Source organism: Triplophysa dalaica, chromosome 1 (assembly GCF_015846415.1).
Source record: "Triplophysa dalaica isolate WHDGS20190420 chromosome 1, ASM1584641v1, whole genome shotgun sequence".
Lineage (NCBI taxonomy): Eukaryota > Metazoa > Chordata > Actinopteri > Cypriniformes > Nemacheilidae > Triplophysa > Triplophysa dalaica.
Window position 1 is genome coordinate 18,575,332 of NC_079542.1, and position 13,338 is coordinate 18,588,669.

A 13,338-nucleotide genomic window follows, 5' to 3' on the forward strand; every position below is an offset into this window, starting at 1 on the left:
GTGCTTAACTTCACGCGATATAATACGCCGAAAGTCTGCATGAAGTCACACGGTTGGACATCCGGCGGATTATTATAGAGCTCATTGCCAAACGTTTGATATCATTCTACACCATTATGAAAGACGACTACATCTCACCATGTCACATGCTTTTATAGTAAACGCTGCTGTCCTGAGAAGCTTGCTTTTCAGTTCATGAAGTAATTTAACAATAAGGCAACTACAATGATACAGTGTCGTATGGCTCCATCTGCTGTACATGGTCTTCGTAAAAGTTCGGCATGACGGTTAAAGTTTAATATGAAGCAAATTAACGTATCAGCATCTTAGTGCTGATGTGCATAGAAGGAGAAAGTATTCAATTAATAATTTTTGCATTAAATCTCCTTAAATGTTCTGATGCTAGCTGGATGGTTTTATATAGATGTCATTTTCTCACGATGGGAAAATCGCGAGGATAAGATGCAGGTTGCGCCTTTACAGTAAATAAACACGGTTCGGTGTACTATCTTAAATACAGACATAGATGTTATACTTTACAAAAAGTTTATTGGTTTTTAAAACCATTTCAACATCAGTGAGCACTATCAATACAAAATACATTTTGCTGAAATGTAATCAAAACTACCATGAAGAGTCTGTACAACAATACCAACATAGAGGAACAGTAAAGGTAGAAAACAGGTAAAGCTCAACTCCACCGGCTCAGAGAAAAGCAGTCTCAAATCTGGCCTGTCTCTTCATGAAAATCAACAATAGTGCTTGTAAAAAAAATCACATATTTTTAAGAGGAACCAGAAATACATATAAACATGTTACAATAAATAAAATAGTCATCAAGCTATTATAAAACTGGTGAATTTCCTTCCACTGGACAGAAATACTAATCTTACTGTAAGGTGTGATGACAATTATGTAAAGTAATTTCTTAAATGCACATTTATAGTATTGTAATACATTTGATTCTCTTAATATGTTTAAAGTTTAATTGCTTTCATTCGTGCAGGCCGTATCTCACTGAAATCAATGGGCTCCTGAACGTACAGTAAGAGGACAACATAAACGATTCATTTTGATATAAAGTTTCAAAATGCACATGAACCCACTTCTTTCTAAAGGTTTACTGAGGCTACATGTGAAGCATTTGTTCGTGAGAAATTAGTGCAATAAAACAAACCTCTATAGCTTTGCAATTTTTCATTGTTACATTTCCAGTGTTGACTGTTAAACATGTCCATCACAAAAAGATATGCAAATCTGGTAGAATATAACCACAACACATGTTAAAACCCATGCTATATTCTCGCACATAAGTACACTCTTCTGCAAAAAGGCAAAAACCTGTAAGCCAAATAATAATGAAAACAAAACAGAACAAAAGAAAATGCATTAAAATGAGAATCACACAAGCTATATCTATACAAGAGATGCCTAGTTATTGAAACTATTGGCTCATATTTAAAAACAAAAAAACTGACTGGTAGGGACCATTGATAAATTACACATTAATATGAATAGCAGTTAAACTGGTAATACAGTGTATTTTTATCTCAAGCTTGTTTACAAGACAGCAAATCAAACTGAACTTCGTCATTTCCTTAGAATTGCCTTGCTACAAGATTTACCAGACTCCACCAGGACTATGAAGCCTGATATGTTCTGTAAATAAAATTCAAGTGCTACATGTGGTTGTATGCTTCCAAATGACACAGCTACAGTACTTACAAAAATGTATTCTCCAATCCTGACCCAATCTAAACCTGGGTGAATTGTGAAAGCAGTATTATACCAAAAGGTAGAATTGCTCATACATTTAAACAATAATTATAAAGTTTGTCTTTGGTAAAGAAGTAAGGCTGTGATGCACTTTAATAACCATCAAACTTAGTAACAAAGTATATCCTTAGAGTACAGCATGATAAAAAAGGCCCTTAAATGCATTTATTTCAAATTTAGATAAAGGGGACTGTCACTTATTAGCAATGCAATTTCAAAATTTAATTTTTGGACATTTGATTAAGGGCTTTTTGTAATAGTGCATGTTATAGAGAAGTTCCTGAATAAAGAGCTCAAGTAGAAAACAGTCATTAAGAAAAACTCAAATTCCACACACACTTCATGTTGATTAGTTCATTTGGTGAATGAAAGCACTTACTCCACTAAATTTGAAAATGTCAAAATCTCCTTAATGCAAACTGTCGATTTAGAAAGCTAAAAATCTAATGGGTAGTATTAGCAAACTACTAGAGTAAAAATACTTAACTTAGTAAAAATACCAAGTAAAAAACGAGTTGACATACATACATATTGGCCATATAAATGCATAGTTAGCAATAAGAAAGAAACATTTGACAAAGCTTTCTTATAATATATTTCATTCAATAATTATAATCCACGCATTTTGGTTCCATTAGTTATTCCAAATTTTTGCTTCAAATACTTTTTTCCAGCTGTAACTGGTTTGAAAATGCAATTTAAAGGTGCCAGCCAGTGCAATATTTAGTGCCACTTTTTTCAATGATTGTAAATAAAACAAATCATAAACTTTTGGGATAACATCTGATTAATATAAATGGGAAACCCTGAGATGCAGCTTAGAAATGAACTGCCACATAAAAACTCAACTTGGGTCAATAATTTTATTTTTACAACTTTCAGTTTTCCTAAATATTCCTTCAAATTCCCATTTTTCCAAGAGTCTACTTTTGAGCAGATACCAAACCATGTCATCCGATTTTGTGCAAATAGAAGACTTCTTCCCAATTGACGTAGTGGTTAGAATACGAATAAAACTGCTAAATTTAGATTGTCTCAAAATGCAAAACCTCACATGGCAAATTACTACACAATAACGCATCACATTTTGAACAGTTATGTGAGGTTAGCTGCTTGTTTTTTGAATCAATAATCAAAACCTTAATGTGATCCTGGACTGATGTGATCTTCCCTTATTCCCACATTTATTATTTGCTTAAGGATAAAACATTTAAGATATCAGTTTTTATGGCACATGGAAGCACCAATTTGAAAAAGCTAATTTAATGAGGTACAATACCTCATAAAGCTGGTGATCTTAAAATGCATGTTTCCTTATAATAAATGGTTATAAAAGCCGATGTCTCAATAGAGGCATAAAAACAGTTCCCCATTGGCTGTGTGTAAATCTGTATGTTTCTTTGCAAAAATGGGGAGAGAGACTGTGTTGCAACTAACACTGATTCAAAGTACCAGCATTCTTTGACTTATTTCTCTTCAATCTGGACCTTGGTCATGATGTCAAGGGGCTTACTGTAGTAAGTGCCGCACAGCGAGGGGTATACATACACACGCAGATGAGCTTCTAAGAGCATACATATAAAAACATATACAAATATTTAAAACGTTACAAAAGAACAAATTAACCCAACATTTCCACCGTCGCCTGGTCTTTGCTTTCCAACCAGTCAAAGCCAGCGGAACTCACAGTCTCGCTACAGATCTGTTGAAAAAGTGGGTCATTCTTTAGTTCTTCCAGTGTCGAGTCTTCATATTGTCCTTGCTGTTGACTGGGGTCAAACAGAAGGTTGGTATCTAAGCTGTTTAAGTCATTTATGCTACCGGAGAGCTCAGAGGTTAGTCGCATATCACCGGGAAACTCCGAACCCCCAGCACTGGGCTCTGACCCTTGGCCCATGAGCTGTGAGCCAACATTCAAGCTTTCCTCGTGTAAAAGTTCTTTTACAGTGCTGTCTATATCCAAAGGTTGCTGGTGCTCATGTGGTTGAAGGTTTTGCCTTAGAGGCAACAGCATGCCCTGACTCTGCTGATCCTGCCCGAGGAACAGCCGTCTGCCCAAGTGCTTCTTCTGTGACAGCTGGTGCTCCGCTGAGGCTGATTGTGCTTGGCTTTCTCGTGCTGAGAAGCTCATTGGCTCCTCCCTAGCACTTTTCATGAGGTAACCTGGATTCTGGGACTCGAAGGCTGATGAACAAGGTGAGATCAGAGCTTGGTGGCTGGCACAGCCAGGGAAGCTGGGCACTGCGGTGGTCTCAAGAATCTGGGTGAGATTCATGCGGGCAGTGTAGTTGGAGGGCACATTATTGATTCCGAGGCCACGTACAGAGTCGTCTCCTTCACCGTCCATTTTGCTAATGAGGACATTGGTGATGTTTTTGGTATTACTCTGCTGGGTGCCTGCTTGCATGGGTAGAACCTCCGATTGCATCATTACGGTGACCGGAACAGACTGACTTCTCTGTGCCATGCTGCTGATGCTTGCGACACTGTCGTTGCTACTGAATATGTTGAGCACTTCAGGTGTCACGGGGGAGTTGAATGGAGAGACCACAGAGCGTAGGACGCTAAACGATTGGGTCCCACTTAAATTGCGCTGCCTGATTGCCGGACTAACACTGCGGCAACGGAAAGTTCCAGAACCGCAAGATGAACCGCTGGCTTTATTATCGAGTGGGGCTGGGACAGCAAATCCCTCTTGTTTATTGAGGTTGGCCATAATTGCCACTTGCTGTTGGACAGGCGAAATGGGTGTCAACCGACTGATATGCGTTTCATGATACCTGGTTTGTGACTGACAGGACTGGCCGGGTATGGCGAAGGCGTGAGGCTTCCGAAAGTGGTCATCTACTAGATCTTGGTAGCTTGGCAGGATGCTAATGCCATTATTGGAGTTCCTGCCATTGTTGTTATAGCCACTGCTCATCCAATCTAGCTTAGTTTTATCTGGATGTGTTGCCATCGGTCTTTGCATGGGCTTGACTGGACTAGAGGAGACAGTGCTTCCATCATGATAACCAGTGATACTGGAGTTAATAGGAGTAAATGCAAAAGGATTCCTGCATTCCACCGGACTGGGTGGGACACTGCTGCTGCAGTTTGAGTGTGGGGTGCCAATAGGAGTTTGTCGGCTACTCCCAAGAGCACTGTCAACTGGAGTGGTAGGGGCTAGACGTGAACAAGGGCTTTCGTGCATTAATCCCTGGCTACCTCCCGTCATCTCAGAAGTGGGAGTGGGTGTTGGAGTGGGTGTTTGGATTGGAGTGCTAATGCTATGAGCTGAGCTGTAGTATCCAGTGTTAGTCTGGATGGTGGACATCACAGTACTCTGCATATTTTGTGTCTGGCTTTGCAATGAAATATCCACACAGTTGCTGAAACTTTGCATGCTTCTGTTCATTTTCATCTGCTCTTCCATTTGTACAAGTTCCTCTACGATACTATCCTGCGTCATGTCATCGTCATTGAAGGGGAAGTAGCTAACGTCGGACTGGGTTCCATATTCGCTCATCTGGGTCTGCTGGTTGGGAGGAGTGGACATCACTGAAGTGGACATTTGCTTCGGATCAGGCAACATTTGTGGGCCATAAACGACTTGATGCTGTTGAGTGGTATCTTGCGGCTCACTATCCCAAAAAAGGCTCTTTAGTTCGGATACCGCAGATGAGTTGGACTGGTCTACAAGCAAATCTTGTGAGATTTGTGTTACTTGCTGTAGCAAAGCCTGACCTGGAGCGCTAACAGTACGGGTAACCACGGCTCTACCTTCGATACCTGAAGATCCCTCCCATCTTCCTTGGGAAATGCTAATTGGCCTGTGGACAGTCTGAAACATGGTGTTTCCAATTGGTGTATCCTGACAAGAGGTGCTTGTTGTAGAGGTGACAGGAACTCTATAATTCATTAATGAGGAGGATCCTTCCCATCTGCCTTGTGGTCTGCGGACGGTCTGAAAGCCAGTACCCCTAACTGGAGCGACAGCAGCTTTGCATATGGATGTGAGAGGTGCACTTTCAGGTCTCATTGGAGTACATAATCTTGGGATCCGGCTCATCATCATATCTGGCTTGGGTCCATAGGTTCCACCTGCTGGTAGATGGGAGGTGTGGGCTTTTTTAATAGGCGTCGGGCTTAAATCAGTGCATAAACCAGGTCTCTTTTGAGGGCTCTTGGATGCCAATGTCATATTCTTGGGTGAGTATACGCCTGCATTGCCACGGACTGTCCTAGTGCTGCTATTGTTCTGATAAAAAGTGCTTTCCGTAGTGTTGGGATTATTGTTGCTGCCAGCAGCCAGAATATTAACACTAGGAAGTGTCCTTTCATTGCATTTGGTCCCTGTCAGAGCATCCAATCCCGGACAGCTCTTGTCAAGAGGACCAGGTACGCTAGCTGCTCTGGGTTTGAGCGCTTCTGACTGCTGTACATCACTTATAGCTTCCTGAGCATTTGCTAGCGTAGTGCCACCCTGAGCTTGACCTCTTTCAATTATGGCTTCCGTATTTATCTTGGTGTCAACTATGGATGTTGTGGTAGATCGCCACGGCCTTGCCAGAAAAGATGGCATTGCAGCTATAGATCCACTACGAACACGGGTTACCGGTTGTGGATCATCACTGCGGCTGGCAACTCCAGCAGATGCTGGCCTGACTTTGTTGCTGGTAGGGGTATCTGCAGGTGCGCTGGTCCCACTGCCACTGGACCCTAGAGATATGGTCGTCATCTTGACAACATTGACCGAGCTGACATGAGGAGTTGACATTACAGTCTTGATAGGGCTATTAGTGATGAGTAAGGTTGGAGAGCGCAAAGTTATGCCACTATGGGTAGATGGTTTGGGCAGGATTTGGGCGTACCGATGACGGGCTAACCGGTCGCTTACCGGACTGGCCGGAACATTTTGAGGGGTCTTAGGGCACTGCTTTACATGTTGCACTGACTGGGTGACCACCTGAAAGTTTACGGGTAGAACTTTGCTGTCTGCAGATACCACAGGAACAGGGCTAGGAGACATCAGCTGCCTACTCCTCTGAACCTTCAGTGAATACAAAAATATAACAGGTGGAATAATGTTGTAGTGTAAATACAGCCCTTTGAAAACACGTTTAGAGTGGTCTCTTTTTGAAGAGCTATTTAAATTCTCTTTGTTCAATCTCAACGTGTGCTATTTGCCAGATTATCAACTTTTATGCCAAAGCTCACATTTATTTGAGACTAACAATTTATTAACAACAACAAAAAAATTATCTTACAGTGATGGGACTGGAAACAGCTGTCACCACAATCCCAATAGGCTTCGGTGACAAAAGGGCAGGACTTCCACAGGGTATGGCTGTCCTTGCAACAGGAGTTTTCCCCCCATCTGCCCTCCTGATCTGGGCTTCACCAGGTAGTGGAGAATGCAGCTTTTGTTCTTGCTGCTTCTTCTGTATCTTTCTTTGTAGCTGCTGCTTGGCATCCACAGAAGGTGAGACCAGGGTTTTTACCTGAGGCTGGAATGAGTATGCGTCGGCTGTTGGAGTGAATGCCAATTGCGTAGACATCTTTGCTACTGTGAACAACACAAAGAACATTTAAAAATCATTTAAAAATAACAGTAGACTCATAGAAAAATAAAAGCGAATACCACAAGCATTTGTTTTTGGGTTTATGTTGGCCACAAGGTGGAGACATTACCAAGTGTGGGAGTGTAAAGTGAGTCATTTGGTAGATTGAAACTTTGTAAATTTACTGTACCTGACGGGGAACCGGTCATTACAGTAAGTGCTGCGACAGACTTTGTTCCAATGTAGTGACTGTTTAAAAGATACCGAGCCAGGTCTTCAACACTGTCAAACTGCCGACTAAGCACTTTCTGTGCCCACTCGCACACCAAGCCACATGCGGCCAGACGAACCTCTTCTTCAACACTGGACATCTGACCAGCGGTCTCAAACACCTCACACTGACAATAAAAAAAGATAAATCAACATCACAGCTTGATAATGGCAGGGACGGAAAATAGGTGAGAAAGAAGAGTACAAACTTACCCCATCACCTGATTTGTGAATATCTAAGTTGGGTAGAGAAGGCATGTGTACAAAAGCCTTTTTCCTAAGTCCACTATAGCAATATGTGCAGAGCAGTTAAAGAAATGCATCGCAATTTGTCCGTCCACATGTCAGCAAAATGTATTAAATCACTTTAGCGTGGGGCACATAGACTATTTTAATTTGATCAAAAGTGTAAAAAAGTGTGTATGACTTATGACAGCTTATGAACATCTACTGAGATTTTAACCTCATTCCTTTACAGAGCATCTCAACCAGCTCAGAAGGAAGCTGACATATTTGCCACCGTATGCACCCTGGTGTACACCTCCACCATATTGTGATTCTATCAAACATGACCTTCAAAAATCTGACAGGTATGGCTATTGCATTGTTGAATGATTGAGTCAATCACCGAAAAGCTCCAATTTACTCTTAAATTACAGAACGAAATGTCTTCTGCTGGCATGAAGGGTGTTGCTTTCTTGGGCATGAGGAGCTGATGCGGATTGGACATCTGTTGCAGTGACAACCGTCAACAAGCATGGTTTATTTTGGCAACGCACAGCTCAGAAATTTAAAATATAATTCACATGCGCAGATGCACTTTTAACCCTGCTGTTACCTAATACCAAAATAAACATAACCACCGTTACAAAACATCATTTCTGGCAGTGACATGAAAGCTAAAGATGAGTTAGGATACTCACTTTCACGCCCACTGGTAACAGAACAGTAAGATAAACTGACTGGTATTTGATTTAAATATATAAATAGTGTTTTTTATTTTATTAGTATGAGCTGTCATATGACCATGTTTACTTAAGATACAATAAACCCACAGAAAATGAATGTGAACTATGAGGAATGTCTTTTGAAGATCAAGCATTTGGCAGCCCATGGTAAATGGCTTTTCTATACAGCAGAACTTTGTGCTGAAAGGACTCTGAAGTTTATTTCGATTTCTGATCTAAATTTAGCAGCGACGTGAAGTACAGCAACAGATGTTTCAGGACACAGAGTTCAGGGACAGGAGGGTGTGCATGCATGTCCGTTTTGGGGGGCTTGGGAAAGGCGAGTGGGATTGTTACGAGCAGTTCCACCAAAGGATATTTGGATTTGCCTCGCATGCCAAGTCGACGCGCCTTCATGTTGGGAAAGACATTCTTCATGATCTTTCCAAAGTCTGCAGCACTGAAAGCATGATACCCCAGACTATCACAGTAACTCCTGAGAAGCACACATATATGCAAGAAATTCAGTACAATTAGCAATTACAGTTACCACGTAATCAAGTAATATTTGGACACAATTTAGTTCAAAAACACCTTCCGTGATAAACAACACCTGTAGGCACATTTAAAAAATGTATCATTGTAAGTAATTGTAGAGAAAAGAAGGAGAATTTTTTGCAGATGCTACTTTTGTCTATTTGCATTTATTTGCAGAAAATTAAAACCGGGCTGAGAAACATGTCAAAATAACATAAAATACACTCTGTATTTTTTCAGACCTCACATACTGCAAAAAAAAACAAATTCGTATTCACTTTAAAGCAATAAAATAGTAATATTTGTACATGTATTTAGGAAGAATTCAATAATTTTTTTTAAGTCATAACCTTGCTTTTATCACAGTTTTCATAAGTGTTGTCATGATGTCAGTCTTTCACATTGCTGTTGGATGACATTATATCACTCCTGAGATTTGATTTTGTTCTAATTCAACAGATACTGGACTAGAATGACCAAAATACATCAAGAAATGCTGAATAAATGAACATTTTGAATGGTCCTTTAATATTTTCCACAGCTGTATAAACAGTCTGTATGAAGTAAATATGGTGGTTTAACTAGGTTAAGTGTTCAACAGCAAGCCAGGCTTGCACAGTATTTAATTCAGGATAGTGATTCAGTTCAACAGCATGTTCACTCTCTTGGTTATAGGATATAGTTCAATAAGCTTGTATGGCTTTATGTTTCGGTAAGGAGCAAGGTGCCAAAGGATTTCCAACTCACTTGTACTCATCATAGACTTCCTGTTTGGGCAGCGATGTTTCAGGATGCTCCTCAAGGTGGTTTCGAATCCAGCTAAATGCATGCATCTGCTGGGTACGACTTGATGCAGAGCTCTGTTCGCTGAGAATTCAACAAGTGAATTAATGACAAGTTCAACAGAAAACCGCAAAATACACACAATAGAAATGACTCACTTTTTCTCAATACCACTGCTGGGTCCAGAAGGCAGCTTGAGATAGAGGTAGAGTTTTTCAATGTCTGTAAGCTTCTCCACATCTTGCTGTAACAGACACAGAGAAGATCAATGAATCAGTGTTCACCTGGTAAAATGCTGCTCAATAAAGCATAAATTTCACAGAATAATAAACAAAGTATTTTCTTCTGCAAAACACAAAAGAAGATATTCTGAAGAATATAACAACAATCTCTAAAATATCTTCTTTTGTGTTCTGCAGAGGAAAGAAAGACATATAGGTTTGAAACGACAAGAGGGTCAGTAAATGATAGGGATGGGTATTTAAAGACAAAATAATATTCGATATTCGCTGGGAATTATTTGAAAATTCTTCTAAAATCGCACCCCAGAAAATATTACGAGCAGCCTGAATGATGGCATTTACAGTATCAGCTGATTGAAAGCATATCTTTAGTGATCATCTTAGTGATGAGTGCTGTTGTTTGCTCTGCCCGGCTAGCATTCAACTTGGTTGATCTGATCATAAAACTAGGGATGTGCACAAATGTTTGAATATTCAATCCGCAATAATTATTCGAAAATTATTAAACATTCATATTTTTCATGAGAATAAAAAACTGTGTTACCACAGGGTTAGAATAGTCTTGTCTTATTTAACGCTTCTTCACTTCATCTGTTATGACTCTACAATATAAAAAAACACTACAGTGGCTCAGTCTTAATAAACAATAAAAACCAGATATTCTCGTCAGATCTTGGTTTTGTTAATGGTAGTTAATTGATTGAGAAATCATTGAGAAAAGCCCATCCCTACATGAAACTAGCCTATTGCCGCTGACCTGCGGATGCTTTGCCCTCAAATGAATGCTCATTCTAGTGGTTAACCTATGATAAGCAATCTTCGCATTGCAGACTTTGCAGTTTTAACATTGTCCCAAGTTACCGTATATGCCATGCAAGTCTAGAGTGTGCGTAGCCCATGTAAGGGATAATGTATAGGCAGCCGGTTGTTATCGCAGAAATAACCCCCGACAGTCTGATAAGGACCAGCCAAGCGGCTGCTTGTACATTATCCCGCTTATTACATGGCAACTTGCCACATGAGAAAAAAAAGCCATTCACTTTTGGTTATTAATTTGTAGATATAATATATGTTATTAAAAGACATATTTATATTTAATTTATCCCAAAACTGTCAAAATTATTTCCTGCATCCGGATTTCCGTGTGATTTTAGTTCTGAGAGGTTGTTATCTGGGAATAACCAGCAAATGTTGCGACAGGCCAATAAGAATCAAGCATTCCAACGAGCCATGTAATAAATTATGTTAGCAGGTGTGAGGCTTCTTCAGTTATCTGTTGACAGTTTTTAGGTGCGTTATAAGCAGCACCACCACCAAATCAACACATGGAACTGTTTTTGTTGTTCTTTATTTTCAGACGTCAATCGTTCTCACATTATTCGATGTTCTATAATTAAATAAACTAATCTAATATTTGAAAATCATGACTCAACTCGAACTAGAATGTCCATCTGAGCTTACTTTCCACCTGCGATAATCATTTTATTGTTTGAACAAACAGGGTTTCAATGTCCCTGTTCATGGACATGTTAAAAGACTAACAGTTTTATCCAACAAGAACACAAGCCAATAACACCAATGAGGTACAGAATGCTTCTCAAATCTGGACAGCTCAAGGAAAGAATGTTTAAAAGGAATCATTGCTAGTTTTACACGACCCATCCGGTTAAAATTAACCCCCATCTTTCCAGCAATAGAGTAGTAAACAAATGCAAATTCTTTCCCTTTTACAAAACACATTCATTCAGACAGACAGACAGACGTCCACATGAAATCAGATCATATCTTCAGGTCTGTTGAGTGTTAGTGTTGTAAGAGAGCAATGAGCAGCTCTTCAAAGAGAATGTGTAAGATGTTTGGGTGGGGTAGACCTGATTTGAATTCTGCCCGAGTAGAAAGCAGCAGACACAAGTTTCTCCCTTCAGGCGCTTCAGGCGTCGTAAACTCTCTTTCCCACTCGCGCATAAACACTTAAACAATCCTCTTTCTAAAAGCCCTGTAAAATAGATTTGACAGAGTTGATAGGCTTGTATAGTACATGTTTCCCGCACCTTGCTACCACCAAGCCTGCGAACAGCAAATTTAAATAAACAGACTTCAATGGGATTGTACAGCATAACTCAGGAAGTCATCGAAGGTAAAGAGATCTGAAGAATACCTAATCCCCCAGCGTTTAGAGCAAAGCACTCGGCTAAACCAGCCTAAACAAACCTTTGTTTTCAACGTCTGATTGTGGGAGCAATGGATACTCCCATAGCATCACACCACCACACAAACTATCTACACACCAGTACACCAAATGAACTCTTTGGTGTAGAGGTAGAGATAGTAAACAAAATAAACAACAATACACAGTTGATCCACTGTGAGGAAAAGCTGATCTTAAATACTCCAAACATTTCCTCACCAGCGATGTATCAATCACTCTCTCACACACGCCCTCCCCTTTCCCTCAAATTCTAAGAATAGTTGTGTCTCACTGTCTTTTTATTTGTCTCTTTGTTACTAAGGGGATGATGGCTAACGAATAGCTAAAGTTATCAGCCATTGAGAGCAGTTAGCGTTAGCGTTAACTTTGGAAAGGTGAGTAAAAATGGCTCTAGAATGCAGACGTCTCGGAGCCAAGTGGACAACTCAATATAATAGAGCACTGGGTATGAGGTTCAAGGGACAAACAAACATGAAACCTTCACACATTTAAAGCGTTAAGAGCACCACCAGTTTTTACATAAACCAAGTGAAAGAACGAATAGAGATGCCTTGACATATAAAGATGCTTTTGGCTATTTAGACATGACAACTTCTTTTGGAAGAACCTGTTTACATTCAGGTGTCCCCTGGGTAGTGCGCAGACCCCTTGCTCATCACGTGAGTCTACTACATGTGCTTTAATACTTATGCATCATTCAGAAAACATAAAACCTATATACTACTTCCTAATGGACAGGCATATTCAATCTATTAAAAACAGATTCTTCCTGTTTGGATGCGGGACCAACACAAATAAAAAAATTAAATCACAGAGAGGAAATGATGTATATAATTCAAAATCATTCTCCAATTTTTATTTTGCAAACTTCTAAAAGATTGAACAAGTAAATCAGCTGGAAGCCATGAAACACTCTTTTAGATTTGTTGTCTTTACTCTTCACTGATTCCTGTCTACCTTTTTTTGAGTTTCACACAAACGTAAAACACAAAACAGAAGGTTTAAGCATCAAGATGAAAGTGCCCATTATG

General features: G+C 39.9%; 1 protein-coding gene across 2 annotated transcripts in view; it reads right to left on the reverse strand.

Annotated features, from left to right (window-relative positions):
• Positions 1-529: 529 nt before the first annotated feature.
• rfx7a (regulatory factor X7a) overlaps positions 530-13,338 on the reverse strand; it is a 29,404-nt gene continuing 16,595 nt past the window's right edge. The window contains exons 3-9 of one of the 2 annotated variants that reach the window (XM_056751424.1): positions 10,015-10,100; positions 9,821-9,940; positions 8,912-9,032; positions 7,803-7,883; positions 7,510-7,717; positions 7,026-7,321; positions 530-6,808 (exon numbers count right to left, since the gene is read on the reverse strand). In XM_056751424.1, the coding sequence (XP_056607402.1) occupies positions 3,398-6,808; positions 7,026-7,321; positions 7,510-7,717; positions 7,803-7,883; positions 8,912-9,032; positions 9,821-9,940; positions 10,015-10,100 (4,323 nt within the window). In that variant the 3' untranslated portion in view covers positions 530-3,397. Of the gene's footprint in view, positions 6,809-7,025; positions 7,325-7,509; positions 7,718-7,802; positions 7,884-8,911; positions 9,033-9,820; positions 9,941-10,014; positions 10,101-13,338 lie in introns of both variants that reach the window. The other variant, XM_056751417.1, reaches the window with a different exon arrangement.